This window comes from Sciurus vulgaris (assembly GCF_902686455.1).
Source record: "Sciurus vulgaris genome assembly, chromosome: 12".
Classification (NCBI taxonomy): Eukaryota; Metazoa; Chordata; class Mammalia; order Rodentia; family Sciuridae; genus Sciurus; species Sciurus vulgaris.
Window position 1 is genome coordinate 56,924,723 of NC_136473.1, and position 20,896 is coordinate 56,945,618.

The window sequence follows — 20,896 nt, forward strand, 5'->3', positions numbered from 1 at the left end:
CATGGTATTGGTACCAAAATAGAAAGGTAGATCAATGGTACAGAATAGAGGACACGGACACAAACCCAAATAAGTACAATTTTCTCATACTAGACAAAGGGGCCAAAAATATGCAATGGAGAAAAGATAGCCTCTTCAACAAATGGTGCTGGGAGAATTGGAAATCCATATGCAACAGAATGAAACTAAACCCATATCTCTCACCATGCACGAAACTAAACTCAAAATGGATTAAGGACCTCGGAATCAGACCAGAGACCCTGCAGATTATAGAAGAAAAAGTAGGTCCAAATCTTCATCTTGTTGGTCTAGGACCAGACTTCCTTAACAGGACTCCCATAGCACAAGAAATAAAAGCTAGAATCAACCACTGGGATAGATTCAAACTAAAAAGCTTTCTCTCAGCAAAGGAAACTATCAGTAATGCGAAGAAAGAGCCTACAGAGTGGGAGAATATCTTTGCCAATCATACTTCAGATAGAGCACTAATCTCCAGAATCTATAAAGAACTCAAAAAACTCTACTCCAAGAATTCAAACAGTCCAGTCAACAAATGGGCTAAGGAAATGAATAGACACTTCACAGAAGAAGATCTACAAGCAATCAACAAACATATGGAAAAATGTTCAACATCTCTAGTAATAAGAGAAATGCAAATCAAAACCACCCTAAGGTTCCATCTCACCCCAATTAGAATGGCGATTATCAAGAATACGAGCAACAACAGGTGTTGGCGAGGATGTGGGGAGAAAGGTACACTCATACACTGCTGGTGGGGCTGCAAATTAGTGCAGCCACTATGGAAAGCAGTGTGGAGATTCCTTAGAAAACTTGGAATGGAACCACCATTTGACCCAGCTATCCCACTCCTTGGCCTATACCCAAAGGACTTAAAATCTGCATACTACAGAAATACAGCCACATCAATGTTCATAGCTGCTCAATTCACAATAGCCAGACTGTGGAACCAACCTAGATGCCCTTCAATTGATGAGTGGATAAAGAAACTGTGGTATATATATACTATGGAATATTACTCAGCCATAAAGAATGATAAAATTATGACATTTGCAGGCAAATGGATGAAATTGGAGAATATCATGCTAAGTGAGATAAGCCAATCTCAAAAAGCCAAAGGACGAATGATATCGCTAATAAGTGGAGGTTGACACATAATGGGGGGGAGGGAAGGGTTAGAGTTAGGGTTAGGGAGGGGGGCAAGTATGGAGGAAGGAACTACTGTATAGAGGGTAGAGAGGGGTGGGAGGGGTGGGGGGAAGGGAAAAAAATAACAGAATGAATCAAACAACATTGCTCTATGTAAATTTATGATTACACAAATGGTATGCCTTTACGCCATGTACAAACAGAGAAACAACATGTATCCCATTTGTTTACAATAAAAAAAAAAAATCATATGCACATATAAATATTCCATGGGGAGTTTAACCTTTATATATAAAGAAAAAGAACCAATCAAATATAAATAAATAGATGAGCAAAAAAAAGTTTAGCTGAGTAGAGGAAGGAGAATGGGAAGAAAAAGGTGGGTATCATGAACTGAAATTGAATTCCATGCTTGTATGATTTTGTTGGGATGAATCCAACTACTGTATAAAGCTCTAATAAAAATAAAGTATATAATCCTCTGGGTACAGTGGTGCACATCTATAATTCCAGCAATTCAGGAAGCTGAGGCAGGAGGATTCAAGGTTAGCCTCAGCAGCTTAACAAGACCCTGTCTCAAAATTTTTTAAAGAAGGCTGGAAAGAAGCTCAGTGCTCTGGGTTCAATCACCAGCACCCCCCAACAAAAAAATAATAATAAATAAATGAAGTGTATGATCCAGTGGTTTTTAGGATATAGCTGACATGCCAAACTCAGATTCTGTATCTGCTGGTTCAGCCAATTGTAGGTTGAAAACAGTTTTTAAAATATCTTTACTGAACATGTACAGACTTTCCCCTCTTATTCCTGAAACAATAAAGTATAACAACTATTTACATTGTATTAGGTATTATAAGTAATTTAGAGATAATTTAAAGTATCTGGGATGATGCACAAAGGTTATCTGTGAATACTGTGCTATTTTATATGTTATTGAATATCCACAGATTTTGGTATCCAGGGAAGTGGTGGTGGTGGTGGTCTAGGAACCAATCCGGGAATGCAGAGTTGTGCAAGCATCACCACAACCTATATTTAGAATATAAACAATGAAGTCCATCACCATCACTTCCCATTTTCTGCTGTCTCCCCTCCCCCACCAGCCATAGAAACCACTAGTCTTCTTTCTGTCGCCATTTCATAAAAATATAATCAAACACTATTTGACCTTTTGTGTCTTCTTTCCCTTAGCATAATATTTCCAGAGTTGTCCATGTTGTAAAAGCATTAGAATGTCCTTTTTTTTAAGGTTGGATAATATTCCATTGTGTGGGGATACACTTTATTCATCTACTCATCATTTGATGAACATTTGGGTTATTTCCACTTTTGGGTGATTGTGAATATACTGCTATGGAATATTCATGTTCAAATTTTGTTTGGAGCTGGGTGTGGTGGTGAACACCTATAATCCCAGCAGCTTGGGAGGCTGAGGCAGGAGGATCAAAAGTTCGAAGTCAGCCTTAGCAACTTAGGCCCTAAGCAACTTAGCAAGATCCTGTCTCAAAACAAAAAATAAAAAAAGCAGGTATTGGGGATGTGGATCAGTGGTTAAGCACCACTGGGTTCAATCCTGATATAAAAAAAAATTATGTGGACATATACTTTCCTTTCTCTTGAGTATTTAAGTTCTTAAACTATTTATGGGCTGGGGAGATAGCTCAGCTGGTAGAGTGCTTGCCTCGCAAGCACTAGGCCCTGAGTTCAATCCCCAGTACCATAAATAAATAAATAAATTAAACTCTACTTGCATTCCTTGGAAATACTTTTAATTAAAAGAATTAGAGACACTGAAATGTTAATGCTATTTAGTTAGGTTGAAGAGATTATGTAATTTCTAACTTGAACATATTACCTTCAAAATCAGAACGTAATTAAGACAAAAAAGAATGCAATATTGAATCTTCATAACACCAATTAAATCTCTTCTGCCGTTACACAAAGCAGAGACACAGACTATGCAGATAGGTATTTGTTGACATTTTGCTGTCATGTTCTAAATTTGAGCATGCTACCAGTTACACTGCATCTTGAAAATGCCACCAAGCTTCAGTGAACCTAAAATTTAGTCTTGGGTCTTCCATGCCAGGGCAAGTAAGAACTTACATGGCACAAGTAATCAACAAAGTCACATTTGGGGGACTGGAAGTGTAGCTTAGTGGTAGAGCAAGTGCTTAACATGCATGAGACTCTGGGTTCCATCCCAGCATCAAAATAAATAATAAAGCAAATAAGATGAGAACACAGCCACAACCGTGGTAGAAGAGAGGAGCAAAGGAAACTATAGACTTGAATCAGCTAAGGTTGATTCAACCTCAAGAGTAACCCCCTTGCCGGGCATGGTTGCACACGCCTGTAATCCCAGTGGCTCAGGGAGTTCAAAGCCAGTCTCAGCAAAATCTGAGATGCTAAGCAACTCAGCAAGACCCTGTCTCTAAATAAAATACAAAATAGGGCTGGGAATGTGGCTCAGTGGTCAAGTGCCCCTGAGTTCAATCCCTGGTACCCACTCCCCAAAAAAGAGTAACCCGTTATTAGTGTTATCAGTTCTGTCTGCTTCTAGAATACCCATTGTTTTTTAAATACATGTCCTTGGAGATGGGTATATAACTCAGTTGTAGAACTATGTAGCTGAATTTAAACCCCAGCACACACACATAAATTGTTCTAAAATGTTCTAAAATGATTCTAAAACAGAGATGCTAATAACTTCTATTTGGGGGAGAGGTTCAAAATGACAAAAGAAAAAGTGTCATTCTTTGAAGGAGGTATTCTAGAATAATGCATACCTGATACTCTTGATTCCTCCCCTGATTCTCAATTGCTTGAAAGAGCTCTTCACACACACTTGGAATAATACCCTTGTTTGCACCAAACCCAATCATGGAGTAGCTTTTTCCAGAGCCAGTCTGACCATAGGCCAGGAGAGTAGCATTGTAGCCTTGCCATGCACTGTCCAGGATTCCCCTCCCGATGTCATGGAAAACGTCTCTCTAGAAAGAGGATCACAGGTGTCATGTCAGCACGGGCTTGTGGCATGTTTACTTACATGTTCCTACTTTGACAGTGCTCTTAATGTCTAATAAATATTCTTGTTTTAAGCAACTCCACCTTAATTAGTATATGATCTGCTGAAACACAACTCAGATGCTTAGAGCTAGCAAAGCAAACTTGGAAAAAGAGCCTTGTCAGTTTGGAAGACACTGCACATTCACATGCATGGGCCACATCATGGATACCTTGAACTGGCTTGTAGTATCCATCAGTAATGAATTTGTCTATTTTGTAGCCTTTACAAGAGATAGACTAGGTCTCTGAAATTGAGCAATTAAACAAAAAATTTCAAGGGACCCAGACCCATCAAAGCATTTTCTATTTCTTTATTCTGTAACCCAAATAATAATATCACAAAGTAACCTACACTAATTTTAGCCTTCTATGGGTGAACTCTTTTTGCATCAGACCCAGTGGTTCTGAAGCATTTCTCCAGCATGTGTGTGCATGCACACACACTGTAGTTTGGGTCTTGGATGTCTCCCAAAGATCCATGTGCTAAAGGCTTGGTTTCCAGCTTGGTGCTATTGGGAGGTCCGGAACCTTTAAGGGGTGGAGCCTAGAGCTGGGCATGTAGCTCAGTGGAAGAGCACTTGCCTTGCATATGTGAGGCCCTGGGTTCAGTCTCCAACAATGCAAAAGAATAAAAAGTAAAAAACAAGGTCAAGCCTAATGGGAAGTTTCAGGACATTAGGGAATGTCCTCTAAAGGAATTGTAGGAGCTTGATCTCTTTCTCTCTTTTGCATTCTGGCTGTGAGGTGAGTGGCTTTGTTCTGTCACTTGCTCCCTGCCATGATGGGCCCTGATCTATGGCCCATTACTCTTGGCCATAGATCCAAGAGTAATGGGCCCAACTGACCAGTGGACTGAAATCTCTAAAATTATAAGTCAAAATAAATATTTTTTTCTTTATGAGTTGATAACTTGGGTGTTTATTATAGTGCAGAAAACTGACTAATGTATGGATCTTTAAAATTTTTTTTAAGTGGGAGATAGATACCTGTGTCACAATTGCTTGCAACAGGGGATGTGGTCTAGCTTCTTTGGTTATCTGGGCTATATCCATTGCCAGCAATAGTTATTTTAGGTTCTTTATTTTCTTATCTTAGGTACATTTCTCCATACCATCTAATATCAAAAATAAAACAGGAAGAATCATATGCTCCAAAAAAAAAAAAAAAAGAATCATATGCTCCATTTGTTAAAATTTTTACTAGAAAAAAATTTATATAACTTTTATTTCTGAGAAATATGTACATATCAACTTGGTGTGCTTTTCATTAGGACAATAGAAAATAGCCAGTTTTCTTATAATATTTGTTTTTCATGAGAAAGAAATAGAAAAATTAGTGGAGCTTCAGGCCTGAAATGTGGAATTTCAGCTATCGTTCACCAGAATGCTGTGCCATACTTTCATCAGAAAAAATGTGTTTTCATAATGGATGTCTACTTTAACCAAAACTAAGGAGTGATTACTAAGCTTAGTAACTGGCTTGCTGTCTTTCCTTCTCAGCACTACATTTCTAATTTCTTCCCATTCATCATTCTATAATCAAATAAAGAAAATATTTTCCTATACTATATTTCATTATGTTAGTTTTCCATCAATGCCACAAAATACCTGAGATAACCAACTTATAAGGAGGAAAAGGTTTGTTTTCTCAGTTTCAGACCATGGTCAGTTGGCATTATTCTTTGGGCCCATGGCAGGAGTGTATGGCAGAAGAGGGCTGTTCACTTTATGGCAACCAAGAAGCAAACAGGGAGAGAAGAAGGTTCTGGGATTCCAGTATCCCTAATGTCCCAACTTACTTTCACTAGACCCCACCTCTGAAGGTTCCACTACTTCCCAATAGCTCCACAGGCTGGGGACCAACTGTCCAACACATGGGCCTCTGGAGAAATTTCCAATAGACACACGAAACAAAAATTCTACAATGTCTTAGTCAGTGGTCAACAAAAACTCACTTTGGGTTGGATAAGTTGTTGACAAAGAGGTTTCCTTATAATTCTTAAGGTCTTCACTGAAGTAAAGTTAATATTCACTAAGTCATTCATTTTAAGTATACAGTTTGATCAGTTTTAACATAGGTAGTGGGCCATGTGACCACCACTGCGATCTACACATTTTTGTTCGTTTTCATCATTCCAAGAAGTTCCCTTGTGTTACTCTGCAGTCAGGCCCCTTCTCCCACCAGAGGCCACTGACCACTACTGATTTACTTTCTGAAATTATAGTTTTGTTTGTTTTTTGTTTGTAATTGCCAGAGAAGTAGAGTTGTACAGTGGACAGTCTTGTGTATTTGATTTCTTTCACTAAGTATGTTACTTCTGAGATTCACCCAGGTTGTTGTACCTAATCAGTGTTTTCCTTTTTATTGCTAAATTGTAATCTACTTTATAAATACATCCTGATGCTGGGTGACACATGCCTGTAATCCCAGCAGCTTTGGAGGCTGAGGCAGGAGGATCATGAGTTCAAAGCCAACCTCAGAAACTTAGCAAGGCCCTAAGCTGCTCAGTGAGACCCTGTCTCTAAATAAAATACAAAAAAGGGCTAGGGATGTGGCTCAATGGCTGAGCACCCCTGGTACCAAAAAAAAAAAAAATCACGATCTTATTCACTCACAAGTTGGTGAAATTAGAGTTGTTTTCAGTTTGTAATAATTATATATAAAGCTGCCATGGACATTTGTATACAGTTATACGTGAGGAAATACATTTTTATTTCTCCTACCATTGTGTGGTTAAGTGCTTAAATTTGGAAACACCTTATTTTCCAAAACCATTAAACCATTTTGCATTTCCATGAGCACTGTAGGAGAGTTCCAGGTGTTCAACATGTGTGTCAACACTTAGTATTGTCAGTTTTTAATTTTTGTCATTCTCATGGATGTATTAGTTTACATTTCCCTAAGTGCTAATGAAGTGGAATATTTTGAGACCCTATCTCAAAATAAAACTTAGAAAGATTCAAGGAATGTAGCTCAGTAGTAGAACACTTGCCTAGCATGTGCAAGCCCTGGGTTCAATCCCCAGAACAGAAAAAAAAAAAAAAAAATTACACTATAGTAACTGACTATCTAGGTTTGGGTAAATACACTCTATGCTGTTTGCACAATGAAAAAAATCACCTAATGACACCTTGTTTAGAGAATATCCCTGTTGTTAAGCAATACATTACTATGATTTGTTATGACAGCCCTAGCAAACTAATACAGGTGATAAGGTACTTTTCAATAAATAATGCCAAAGATACTGGATATTCATATGGGGGAACCAGAGAAACATTAATTATTTCTTCATACCATATAAAATCAGCTTAAAATGGTTCATAGACATCACTGTTAGAGCTAAAATTACAAAACCTCTATAGAAAGAATAAGAAAAATTATTGTGATCTCAGAACTGACAAAAATATATTAGGGCACAAAAAGCATAAAGCACAGAGAAATATTTTGATAAATAAGGCTTTGTTATGAAAACAACAAATGAAAAGGCAAGCCACCAATAAAGAAAACATTCACAAAACAAATATCTGATTAAGTATTCCAAATATATAACAAATTCTTACAACTTTATTTTAAAAAGAAAAATAAGTCAAATTTTAATGGCAAAAGATCTGATCTATAAATTACTTAAAACCAATGGAAAATAAAAATGAAGAGAATGAATATCCTCTCCTTGTTCCCAGCCTTGGGGAGAATACATTGTTTCTCAATCAAATGTGACATAACCCATATTTTTCATGGAAGTTCTATTTCTTGGAAGATTTCTCCTATTTTTAAGTTTGCTGGGTTTTTTAAAAAATCATGATTGGGTGTTGAATTTTGTAAAGTGATTTTCTGTATATGATCATGTATTTTTTTTTCTCCTGTGTTGATTGTATGATGAATTACACTGACTTTCAAGTGTTAATTCAATTTCCTATTCTAAGGAAAACCCCACTTGGTAGTTCATGTTTTATCTTTCAGATATATTATTGAATTCCTTGGCTAAAATTGCATTAATGGTTTTTGTATCTATATTCAAAAAAAAATATTGGTCTGTAGTGTTTTTATAATATCATTGGGTGTTTTAGTATAATACTGGCTTCAAAAGTGAGATGGAAAGGGTTCCTTTTTTCTTTTTTTTTTTAATCATCTGCAAGATTAAAAACAACAACCACAATCCATCATTTCTCTGGTAGAATTTCCCAGCAAAGGCATCTGAGTTTAGAGTTTTCTTTGGCGAGTTTTTAACTATAAATTTAATTTTTTTTATAGATATAGGGTCACTTGAGTGAACTTGAGTGTCTTGTATCCATTTTATCTATGTCGATGAATGTATGGGCATTAAATTGTACATAATATTCCCTAGTTGTTCTTTCAATATCTGTAAGATCTATAGTAAAGTCCTGCTTTCATTTCCTCTTCACTCTTTATATATTTTTTGGATAAGTTTGGCTAAAGTTTTATCAGTTGATCTTTTGAAGCAGATTTCTATTTCACTGATTTTTTTCTCTATTGTTTTACATTGCATTAATTATTGCTTTTATCTTTTTACTTTCTCTGCTTATTTTGTGTTTACTCTTTTTTTTCTAAATTCTTAGGTGGAAGCTTACAATATTAATTTGTGATATTCTTCTTTAATAAAAGTTTTTTTATAATTTTTTTTAGTTGTAGATGGACAAAATAGCTTTATATTATTTAATTATGTGGTGCTAAGGATCAAACCCAGTGCCTCACACATGCAAGACAAGTGCTCTTCCACTGAGCCACAACCCCAGCCCTCTAATAAAAGTTTTAATCTATCCGGTTTCCTCTAAGTTCTGTTTTAGATGCATCCCAATGACAGATGTTCTGATGTTCTGATTTTCATTCATCATTTTCATTCATATTTTCTAATTTCTGTCTTAGTTTGTTTTGTGATACTATAACAGAATATCACAGACTGGGTAATTTCTAATGAACAGACATTTATTGACTCACAGTTCTGAGGTTGGGAAGTCCATGATCAATGCATCTGGCAAGAGCCTTCTTGATGCATTATCTTATGGTGGAAGGTCAGAGAGGAAAGTGGGTCAAGCTTACCCCTTTATCAGGAACCCACTCTCACAATAATGATGATAACCCATTCTTGAGGGCAAAGCCTCATGACCACTCACTTCTTAAAGGTCCCACCTCTCTACACTTGGGATTGGGGATAACATTGCCAACCTGTGAACTTTGGGAGACACATTCAACCCACAGAAATTTCCCTTGTGATTTCTTCCTTGATTATTTAGAAGACTGTCATTTTCCAAGTAATTGTGAATTTTCCAAATATATTTCTGTTGTCTCTTTCTCATTTAATTCTACCATGGTCAGAGAATATATTTTGTGATTTCAGTTATCTTTTATTGAGACTAGTTTTATGATCCAGAATATGACCTATCGTGATAAAAGCTGCATGTGTGCTTAAAGAGTGCGTATAGTTGGGTGTAGTGACACACACCTGTAACCCTGGTGATTTGGAAGACGGAGGCAAGAGGATCCCAAGTTCTAGGCCCCAGGAATAAAAATGAAAATGAAAAAAGACTAGACATGTAGTTCAGTGGTAAAACACCCCTAGGTTCAATCCCCAGTACAGAAAGGAAGGAAGGAGGGACATGTAAAGTTCCATAAAGGGGTGTGTCAGGAGTGGGATGTAATCGTCCAGTAGGTTTATAGTATTGTTCCAGTCCTCCCTAATTTTACTGACTTTGGTTTTTAAAAAATCAATTACTAAGATGGGAGTATGAAATCACCAAGCACCATCATAGATTTGTCTATTCCTTTTTCCACTTCTATCAGTTTTTGCTTCACGTACTTTGAAGTTCAGTTATTAGGTGCCCACCCCTTCAGAGTCGTTTCGTCTTCTTAAGAAGATGGTTTCTTCATTATGAAATATTTCTTGTTCTGCAGTTCCTTTGGTGTGAGGTAAATGTAGCCTTTCCTATTTCTTTCTTTCTTTCTTTCTTTCTTTCTTTTCTTTTTAAGAAAAAGGAAAAAGAAATTTTATTGTTTTGCTAGCAAAGGAAAAACACAGGGGACTCCTATGCCAAAAGCTATAATTCTAACTGCCAGCAGAAACAGAGACTTTTACAGAAGGCATTCAAAGGCTATATTCCTGCTATGCCATGACTGGAGTCATAACTCATTTGTAGCCTTGAGAGAGAGCCATTTCTCAGACCCCCAGGTGAACCCTGAAGGCTGGATTCCTTCACCCCTGTGGCCCATGAGTCAAAGGATAGATAAGTTAGGATGGGAAGAAGATTAATCTTCCTTCTCCCATGGCTAGAAAAGGAGAGAGGGAGAGGGAGAAGAGGAAGGGGGAAAAATGTCAGTTTTCAAATAAGCCCAGAGCAGCAGTGTTATATTCAAAGTATGAAGTGGACCCTGTTACATACCATGTTTCTTGTGGGACAATTTACAATAGTCAAGACATAGAATCAAGCCAGGTGCCCAATTATGGATTGATAAATTAAGAAAATGTGGTATATATACACAATGGAGTATTATTCAGTTACAAAGAACAAAATCATGTCATTTGCAGGAAAATAGATGGAACTGGAGATCATAAAAAAACAGACTCAGAAAATAAGAAATGCATGGTTTCTTTCATATGTGAATCCTCTCATCTATATCTCCACAATCAACAGAACCAGTGTAGTGTCACAGGAGAAGACGTCTCTGAAGAAGGGTCCAAGGCATTTCCAGAGAGAAGGGGAAATTTGACTCAGGACCAGTAGGGTTCTTGGCATATATGATAGAAAAGAATTTCAGCATACTCCAGTCAAAGGATAAACAGAGATTTATTTAGGAAAGTAGATACATATTCAAGGGAGAATGGGAGCAATCTCAAGAGAGATGCCTTTGCTCTAAAACAAGAGGTTGCAGTGGTTAATTTGAATTGTTGACTTGATTGGATTAAGAGATGCTGATGATTAAGAGGCTTCTGGGTGTGTCCATGAGGGCGTGTCTAGGAATGATTGGCATGTGGGATAGTGAACTGAAGTGGAGACCCTTCCTAAGCATGGGCAGCACCACCCAGTAGGATGGTGGCTTGGATGAAATACAAGTTGGAAGGACAAGGAAGCAGATGCAGATGCAAGCTCAACTTTTCTTGAATGGGTTCTTGATTGCTGCTTCAATCATCTGAGGATATCGCCTCTCACTTCTTCATTCTTCCCAAGTGGACTCTGTCAGCGATTCTCCAGGTAGTTTCTAGAAGCCTTGGTCTCGGGATAGGGTAGCACTGTTGATCCTTCTTATTCTGGGGCTTCCGCCTCTTGGACTTTGCATCTGCTGGTTCTTCCATCTCTCGAGCTGCAGACTGTCATTGTGGACCATCCAGCTTCTGGTCGTGTAAGCCAATCTAATAAATCCCCTTTCTGTAATCATACTTCCTGTTGATTCTGTTCCTCTAGAGAACCCTGACTAATACCTCTGTATTAGGGAGAAAGGAGGTTATCTCCAGAGGAAGAGAGCCTTATTTTGTTTTTCTTTGTGTTTGCATGGCATGTATCTCTTTCTTTTTTTATATTTAAATCAGGTTTCTTGTAGACAGGTGTTGTTGGATCCTGGTTTTTCTATCTGATCTAACAATCCTTGCCTCCTAATTGGCATGTTTGGACTATTTATTTTTATTATAATAATTTATATGGTTGGTGTTAAATCTACTGTCTTGTTACATATATTCTACTCACCCCATATTCTCTCCCACCCACCCCCACTCTTTTCCTGCCATGCTTTAGATTGAGAATGTTTCATAATTACATTTCCCAACAGTTGACTCATTAGTTAGTTATATTTTTGTTTTTATTTTTTATTGATTAGGGCAGCAGATCTCAAAGAATATCCTGGGATGTATGAGATCCTCTTAGGGAGTTTGTGAACTGAGATTTTGTAATGATATTCATGTTGGCATTCTCTCATGAATGTAGAATGGAGTGTACAATGAAACTTTCCAGAGGCTGCATGATGCAGTGTTGTAAGAGATCACATGTAGGATGGGGAATCCAGCTGTCTTTTATGAAGCCAGGCATTATAGACATTTGGAAAAATGTAAAGCAATGCTGTCCTCTTCTGCATGGTTTTGGATAAAAAAAAAGTTTCTTACAAAAATGTTATTTTACATGATTTATGTTAACTAATAATGGAATTTTTATATATTTTGATTAATAGATATTTTTAATAATTTCTCCATGTATTCCTATGCAAGGACTTCTGTAACAAAGTGGCTCAACTGGGTGACTTAAAATAACAAAATTTATTCTCTCAAGTTCTGGAAGCTGGAAGACTGAAATCCAAATGTTGAAAGGGTTTGTTCCTTCTAGAATGTCTTAGGGAGGAGCTGTTCCGAGCCTCCCTTGTAAGTTTTTGGTGGAGCCTTTGCTGTCCACCACCTCCCCTCCCCTGCCTGCGCAGCTCCAATCCCTTCTTCACGTGGTACTCTATTTATGTGCCCAAGTCACCCATTTGTCCTTTTAAGGACACCAGTCATACTGCATTAGGGGCCCACCCCAATCATTATGTACACATCTGCTCTGACCCTGTATCCTGATAAGGTCACATTCTGAGGTTTTGGAGAGATATGGCTTTTGTGAGATAACATTCCACCCAGATACTGTAAATGGTGATAGATATAACCCACAAAGAGAAAGGCTCTTTGGGAGTCCTTAATCATTTAAAAATTGTAAAAAGGAATCATGAACCAAAAAGTTTAAGACCCTGTGCTTTAGGGTCATGATGTATTTCTTTAACTTAAAATATCCTATCTTCAGATACTCTATCACCCCACATATAGGACAGAATCTTAAACAATATAGTCTACTACCTCTCAATTTTTGGGTATAATTGTCATAGCTTATCTTTATATATGTTATAAACCCCATAGACATTGCTATTATTTTGTGTTGCTGATTGATTGAGTGATCAATTGATTGCAATGAACCCAGAGATGCTCTACCACTGAGCTATATCCATGGTCCTTTTTATTTTTTATTTCGAGCTAGGGCTTGCTAACTTGCTGAGGCTAGGCTTGAACTTGCAATCCTCCTGTCTCAGCCTCCTGAGCGGCTGGGATTACAAGTGTGCACCACCACACTCAACTGTCAGTTGTCTTTTAAATAAATTAAAAATTAGAAAAAAACATAATTTTGTTGAGTAGAGAATTCCAGGTCCAGAGCTGTTTGTTCATTTGTTTTAGTACTTGACTATGTCCCTGACTGACTTCTGGCTTGCCTCATTCTGATGATATAGTTGCTGTCATTCTTCCTCTTCCTCTTTTTTCTCTTGTTCTGAAGATTTTTCTCTTTATCACTGATTATAGCAATTTAATTAAAATAGAACTCATTATGCTTTTCCACATCCTATTCTACTCAGGACTCATTAAACTTTGTGGATCTGTGGTTTATAGCTTCCATCAAATTTGACAAAAACCTCAGTCATCATTTCTTTCTTTCTTTCTTTTTTTTTTTTTTTTTTTTTGTACCAGGGATTGAACCCAGAGGTGCTTAACCACTGAGCCAATCCCCTGCCCTTTTTCTTATTTTATTAGAGACTGGGTCTCACTGACTTGCTTAGGTCCTCATTAAGTTGCTGAGGCTGGCTTTGAACTTAACATCCTCCTGCCTCAGCCTCCCAAGTCACTGGGATTATAGGCATGTGTTACCGCACCTGGCTTCAGTCATCATTTCTTTAAGTATTTTTTGTTCCCCTATATTATTTTTTTATGATATATATGTAGATTTTATTAGCAGATTATTTTAGGTGACATACTATTTCTTTCTTAAAGATAGTTTAATACAGGGTTTTATATTCTAGAAAGAATAAAACTGGTTCAATATGGAATGGTAAGCCAAGTGAGAAGTGAGGAATTTTTAATTTTAAATTGTATTAAAATATGGTTATAAGTGGGGTTTTGAATCCCTGTTGATATGATGATAAGGTTTGGAGGGAGGGCCCCCCTTGTTCTTTATATAACTCCAACTACCCGTATGCTTGAGATAGTCCCCACAGTTCACCAAAGCTCTGTCATTTCCCTTCTCATTTTTTCTGAGCATTCCTCTTATCTATGTGTCTTTCAAAACTCAGTCCAAACATACTTTTTTTTTAGATGTTGATAAACCTTTATTTTATTCATTTATTTATATGCAGTGCTGAGAATCAAACCCAGTGCCTCACACATGCTAGGCAAGCACTCTACCACTGAGCCACGACCCCAGATCCCAAACATAATTTTAATAACCTCCCCAATACCCTCTGCCAGAAAGAACCATCTCACCTTTGAACCCTATTATATCTCATATATACATTCTTTTTTTAAAAAAATGTATTTTATTTACTTATTTTTATGTGGTGCTGAGGATTGAACCAGTGCCTCACATGTGCTAGGTGAGCACTCTACCACTGAGCCACACCCCCAACCCTCCATATACATATTCTTATCACAGATCCTATAATATTTGAATGAACTTATTTGCCTGCTCCAAAGTGAAAATGTGAGCACCTCTGTGACAAAACAGTGCATGACACATAATATATGCTCAATAAAACAGGTTCTCAGACTGGGCATGGTGGTGCACGCCTGTAATCCTTGCAGCTCAGGAGGCTGAGGCAGGAGTATTGTGAATTCAAAGCCAGTCTCAGGAACTTAGTAAGACCCTGTCTCAAAAAAAATTTTTTTTAAATAAAATAAAATAAATAGGTACTCAGTGGTTAAGCACCCCTGGATTCAATCCCTGGCACCAAAACAAAACAAAAAAACAGGTTCTCAGATGCTGAGTGCCTCACAGGTTTTCCTTATTTTGCTTAGCTCAGGGAGGCGAAATAGAATTTCTTAAAAATATATCAATATATTGACAACAGATTTGAATGTCTAAAAAATAGTTATGCGATAGGTGCATTTTCTGGCCCTTGTGTTAATCTTTTTATCTTTTTTGGAACTGGGGGTTGAACCCAGGGCTTTACGAATGCAAGGCAGACACTTTGCCACTGAGCTACATCCCAGCCCATGTCATGTTAATCTTGAAAAAAAGGAATGAATTTTAAAATGAAGATCTCATACAGAATCACTTATTTACATTTTCATAAAAATTATTGTAGTGCTCACAGTATAACAGCACATCAGAAAGCAAAACAAAACAAAATTAAAAAAAAAAAAAAAAACTCTGCCATTGAAATTATTTTAAAGCAGTTTACCTGGCCTGCAAATTTACTAGTAGGATCAGCTGAAATGAGGACACCATCTTTATCCTTTTGAAATCCACTGTGAGACCAATATGCCAAGTCAAAAGTAAATGTCTTCACATGTTCTGGGTTCTTAGGGTCTTGGATAGTGGTGGTGGTCCTGGAATGCATGGAAATCACACATTTGCTGCCAGAGTTCTTCTCTCTCTATAATCAAATTACAAATTCAGAATCAATGATAATTTTTGTTAGCCACATTACTCACTTTGTGAGTCTTGATAAGCCAGTAACTTAACATTCATTCAGTTTCTTTCTCTAAATGTGTTATTCTTAGCAGCTCTAAGGACAAACAGTTGTTCCTGTGCTCCCTCCAAAGATTTGAAAGGCTTGTCTCTGGTTATATTTATCTTTCTGAGAATAGCTGGATCTTTAACACCTAGCTATATTAATAGCAATGACTACAGCATTGGAGAGATCAACTTCTAACATAGTTTAAGCTATTGAAAAATCAAATGAAAAAACTACCACTTAAAGTCTTTGGAAATGGTCCTAAGGGTAAACAATAAATGAATAAGCATGTATTCAACAAAATCTACCCAAATTCATGTTTTAGTCAGCTTTTGTGTCACTGTGACCTAAAGACCTGACAAGAACAATTTTAGAAGAGGAAAGTTTTATTCCTCATTTCCACAAGCTTCTGAACCACATGATCAGGTTAATCATAGCCAAGGCCCCGCTTCTGTTCTGTTTGAGTCAGCTTTTTTGCCACTGTGACCAAAAGACCTGACACTAACTATCTTAGAAGAAGAAAAAGTTTATTTGGCTCAGTTTCAGAGGTCTCAGTCCATAGATGACCAACTCACTGCTCTGGGCCAAGGTGAGGCAGAACATCAAGTGTGACAGGAGAGGAGAGCAGCTCAGTACATGACAACAAGGGAGCAGAGAGACCAAGTTCTGCTCATCAAGGACAAAATATATACACCCCAAAGGTATGCCCACCCTCTGACCCGCCATGACCCACCTCCTCCAGCCATACCCTCCTGCCCACAGTCACCACCCAGTTAACTCAATCAGGTGGATTATTGCCATGATTAGGTGAAAGCTCTCGTGACCCAATCATTTGACCTCTAACCCTCCACCACGTGCTCAGCTTCGGGGCACAGGTGTTAGGCAGGGAGCAACTCTCTATGCCACAGAGCCCTGCTTTGGAGATTTTGCCTGGGAGGATAAACAGGCTAACATTTCTTCCCAAAATAAGTTGTGGGGTAAGGAAACTTGGAGAAGTTCAAACTTAGGGGTGCTCTCGAGAACACCCCTTTGTGATGAGAACACATCTTTGTGATGAAAGACAACTTGGAAGAGAGGCAAGATACTGGTAAAAGTATATGCCCTCTAATTTTCAGGGGAAAACTGGAGAAGAAGATAGCTAGAAAGTTGCCTCCTGAGAGTTCAAAAAAAATATCTAACACTGTTCTCAGAAACTGTTCCTTCAAAGGAAGCAGAATTTGATTAGTTTGTAAAGCAATTTATGTTCCAGGGCATTGTTGAAAACAACCGAGTAAATAGTCAGTAGTGAAGTATAACAGCTGGGTATGCATATCGTTCCTGAAAAAAGGGACAGTAAAACACCATGTCCCTGAATGCCCCCTTTCTATTCCCAAAAGCCTAGACAAATTAAGGGAATGGTGAGAGCAAGCCTGAACCAGAAAGTCCAGATAAATATTCTCTTGAAAGACACTGGCTCTCTGTATGCATGCTGGGAACTAGGGCAAGTTAGTGTTATCTGTAGAAAGTGACTTTCTTGCATGTACTTCAGGACAGTGGTTCCTTGGGATGCTGACCATACAAGCTAACTAAACAAGATAATGCAGATGATGTCACTGCTTCTGCAGTCTAAGATATAAAATTCCTCTTTGAGTGGGGATTGATGAAGATACCTTGGAAAGGAGATGTGTCACCCATCCAGCCAGCCGCCACCGTACAAAACACTGTGAGGGAAAAGAGGCACCGCTTGGCAAAGCACCATGAGGGACAGAAATGCTGTCTGTCAGCCTGAATTGAACTCCTCTTGGAGCAGTCACTGATCTCTTGTAAGCTTTTCCCAAGAAATAATGTCTCCCCTACTACCTCCAGGCACTTCCTTTGTCCTGTCTGTAAACTACCCACTGCCTTGGCATCACTGGGCTGTGGATGAGACACCATGTCCCGGAAAGAAAGAGCCCTACCCAAAGCATTGTTATCCCAAAAATGTGTCTGCCCAGGGAGAAATGACTGGCAGAGTTGGAGAGGGGTTAATAGACTCTTTGTTAAAATAGCACAGCCAGTGATTAAACAAATAAATAAGCAAACAAAAATAACAAGCCATAGAGGGGAGGGAGGAGACTCTGGATACCAGAGTTGCTACAATATAATATCTAAAATTTTCAGTTTCAAAGAAATTGAGGTGTGTAAGTAATGGGAAAGTATAATTCCATACACTGGGGAGAAAAATAAGCAACAAAAACTCTATTTGAGGACTGTGCTTGTGGCTCAGTGGCAGAGTGCTTGCCTAGCATGCATGAGGCACTGGGCTCAATCCTCAGCACCATATAAAAAATAAACAAATAAAATAAAGGTATTGTGTCCATCTATAACTAAAAATATATTTTTTTAAAAAAACTGTATTCGAACTGGGCATGGTGGTGCAAATCTGTAATCCCAGCAGCTGAGAAGGCTAAGGCAGGAGGATCGCAAGTTCAAAGCCAGCCTCAGCAACTTTGCAAGGCCATCAGCAACTCAGCAAGACCCTAAATAAAATATAAAGAGAGCTGGGGATGTGGCTCACTGCTTAAGCACTTGGGGGTTCAATCCCTTTCAATCAAATACAAAACCCATGTATCCCCAACTAATTTTCATATACCTGTTAGGAGGACTTGACACAGGCAATACCGTATCCTCTTAGAACAGGAGGCACTTCACAGTCACCCTGACTCAGCCTGACCTTAAACCCCAAAAACTCCATCATCCTGCAAAGAAAGGAACTTGTTACCTGGGACTGGAATTCTGAAAACACCTGCCTCAACATGGAACAGTGACCACCTCAAAGAATGGCAGTGACAACCAAAAGGACCCTTCCCTGACAACCCCCTAGCAACGGCCTAACTGCAAAAAATCCCCCCACTGCCTCATGCCCCCGTATCTACCCCAGGCTATAAACAGAAAACAGGTCTCAGTATGGGCCCCCCTCCGCAGGTTTGTCCCAAATAAACCTGTGTTTCTGTTGAGCTGCCTGTCCTCTCTTGCTTTCCTTCATTCGGTTCTTTTCTTACATTTGCTGCCAAAACCTGGGACTGGTGTTTGAGCTTCCCACACGGGTGGCCCCTCTGGGCCTTCCCTTGGCCTCCATCCAGTCTCTTTCCTCTTTCTACCACCTCACCCTCCTGTGGCTCCAGTAAGGACCACTCCTATTGCTGGACTTCTCATCCACCACCTGCCATCACCAATTTGGTGAGTGACCCCCCTCTGACTTCTGGATTCCAGAAATCTCTGCCATGGTTTCTCTCTGCAGATACTGTTCCTCTAAGCAATCCCAGTGCTGGGTACGAAAAACCCCTGCACCACTGGGTGGCAATGACTTGCTTTCTTTGGGGATGCCCATGGATTGCCTGTTGACCTTAAAGAAATCAAATTCTTGTGGGGATGTCCCTTGATTTTGACTTTTCTCTCTTCCAGAGTCCTTGAGGACTCTTCAATCCATTTTCTTCCAGCATGGTCCAGACCCCATCAAAACCTTCATGAGCCACTCCCTTGGGGTACCCTCCCCAAAGCATTCAGGCCCTGGGTCTCTAAGACTCAGTAGAATCTGAAAGACTGGTGTTCTGTAATGCTGCCTGGTCCCAATACAAGCTGGACAATAACAGTCACTGGCCTGAAAACAGCACATTTGACTTCCAAGTTCTCCAAGACCTTGAAAACCACAATGGCAAATGGTCTGAGGTTCCCCGTGTCCAAGCCCCTGTTCCGGGCCAGAACCTCTGTTCCAGACCTCCTCTCTGACAAAACTGCTCAACCTTTCACATTCTTCTCCTCAGTAAAAAATTCCTCTCTCCTCAAGAGCTCTTCTTTCTTTCTATTACTCTAATAAATCCTGTAACTTTGCTCTCTCTCTCACTCTTATGTCCATGAACTTCATTCTTCAAATTCATAAGACAGAGAGCCCACCCATCCACCCGCTGTATTACCTTGGTGGGGGCCCATCTGGGATCTACAGAAGGGTGAGTAATACAGACAAGGGAGCTCTCATTTCTCTTCTCTGGCCTTTCTTAGTGGACAAACTGTCTTTAAATACCAGGCACCTGTCAGTAGTTAAAAATGTCTACCACAGCTGCCAGTCTTAAGATTCAGGTGACAGACTTCCTGGGGCAGGCAGCAAGTGGCACTGGGAATGTGAGTCTTGACTTGCTTCAGTTTCCTTTCTGTGGGAGAGAATTGGTGCATGGGACAGAGGAAGGCTTGAGACAATTGAAGGCTGAAGACTGGGTGACTCCCTGCTGCTGCACAAGGTCTCATGTCCAGAGTCTGACCCCAACAGCCCTCAGGGGTTCCAAATACCAACCACCATCTGTCTTTCTGTTTCTGACTGACTTGGCCAATGATGGAGGATGCCCTCACCTGATAAATCTTGGATCTTGAGATGAAGTTGGTTCGATCTGAGGTCTTTGGGGAAAAGACCTCAGAACATGAGCCAAACTGTCTCTCTCCATCTCACAGAAATGCCTCTGCCATATGCACACCCTGGTGCTCAGGCTACTCCCAATAACTCTGTATGTCCTACTCACCCTCAATTCTTTTACCTTATTTCTCTGAAATACCTAAATGGAATCTCTAGGGACCTCCAGGCTCTCGAACTCTTTTTGAGACCACACTGTAGCCCAGGACCCATCAAACTATTCATACTATCTAATCCTAAACTTGTTCATTTTTGCCTATTATGCCTTGCCTTGCTTGATTCTTCCCAAGGAAACCACAGTAAAGGCTCTGGGTAATGATTCCTCCTTTGCTCTTTCTGTCTGACACTTGACTTGGCATGTCCACTTCTGAAGTCTAGAGAATTGTAAAGCAGTTGTGCCTATCACCTTAGCACACCTGATTAAAATAAATCCTAAGTATGTTCTGAAATAATGATTTAATGTAATATATCAAAAGAATAAAAAAGTGAAAGTCACCTATCATCTCAATAGATGCACTTGGCAAAATCCAATACCTTTCCATGACATAAATGCTCAACAAACTAGGAACAAAATGAACTTCCCTCAATCTGATAAAAGGCATCAATGAAAAAGTCACACTAACATCATGCAAAATTGTCAAGACTGAATGTTACCCCTTGCAGATCAGGAACAAGAAAGGATTTTTATTCTTCCACCCCATGGTGATATGGGTGATTGAGCTACCTCCTCAGCCCTTTTTATTTTTTTATTTTGAAACAGGGTCTCACTCAGTT

At 38.9% G+C, this 20,896-nt stretch overlaps 1 protein-coding gene across 1 annotated transcript in view; it reads right to left on the minus strand.

Moving 5' to 3' along the window:
* The window catches only part of LOC306641492 (kinesin-like protein KIF28), a 64,346-nt gene extending 48,577 nt beyond the window's left edge, over positions 1–15,769 (minus strand). The window contains exons 1-3 of the mRNA XM_079106618.1: positions 15,706–15,769; positions 15,427–15,617; positions 3,957–4,160 (exon numbers count right to left, since the gene is read on the minus strand). Coding sequence (XP_078962744.1) covers positions 3,957–4,160; positions 15,427–15,617; positions 15,706–15,712 — 402 coding nt within the window. The 5' untranslated portion in view covers positions 15,713–15,769. The remainder of the gene's footprint in view (positions 1–3,956; positions 4,161–15,426; positions 15,618–15,705) is intronic.
* Positions 15,770–20,896: the final 5,127 nt, after the last annotated feature.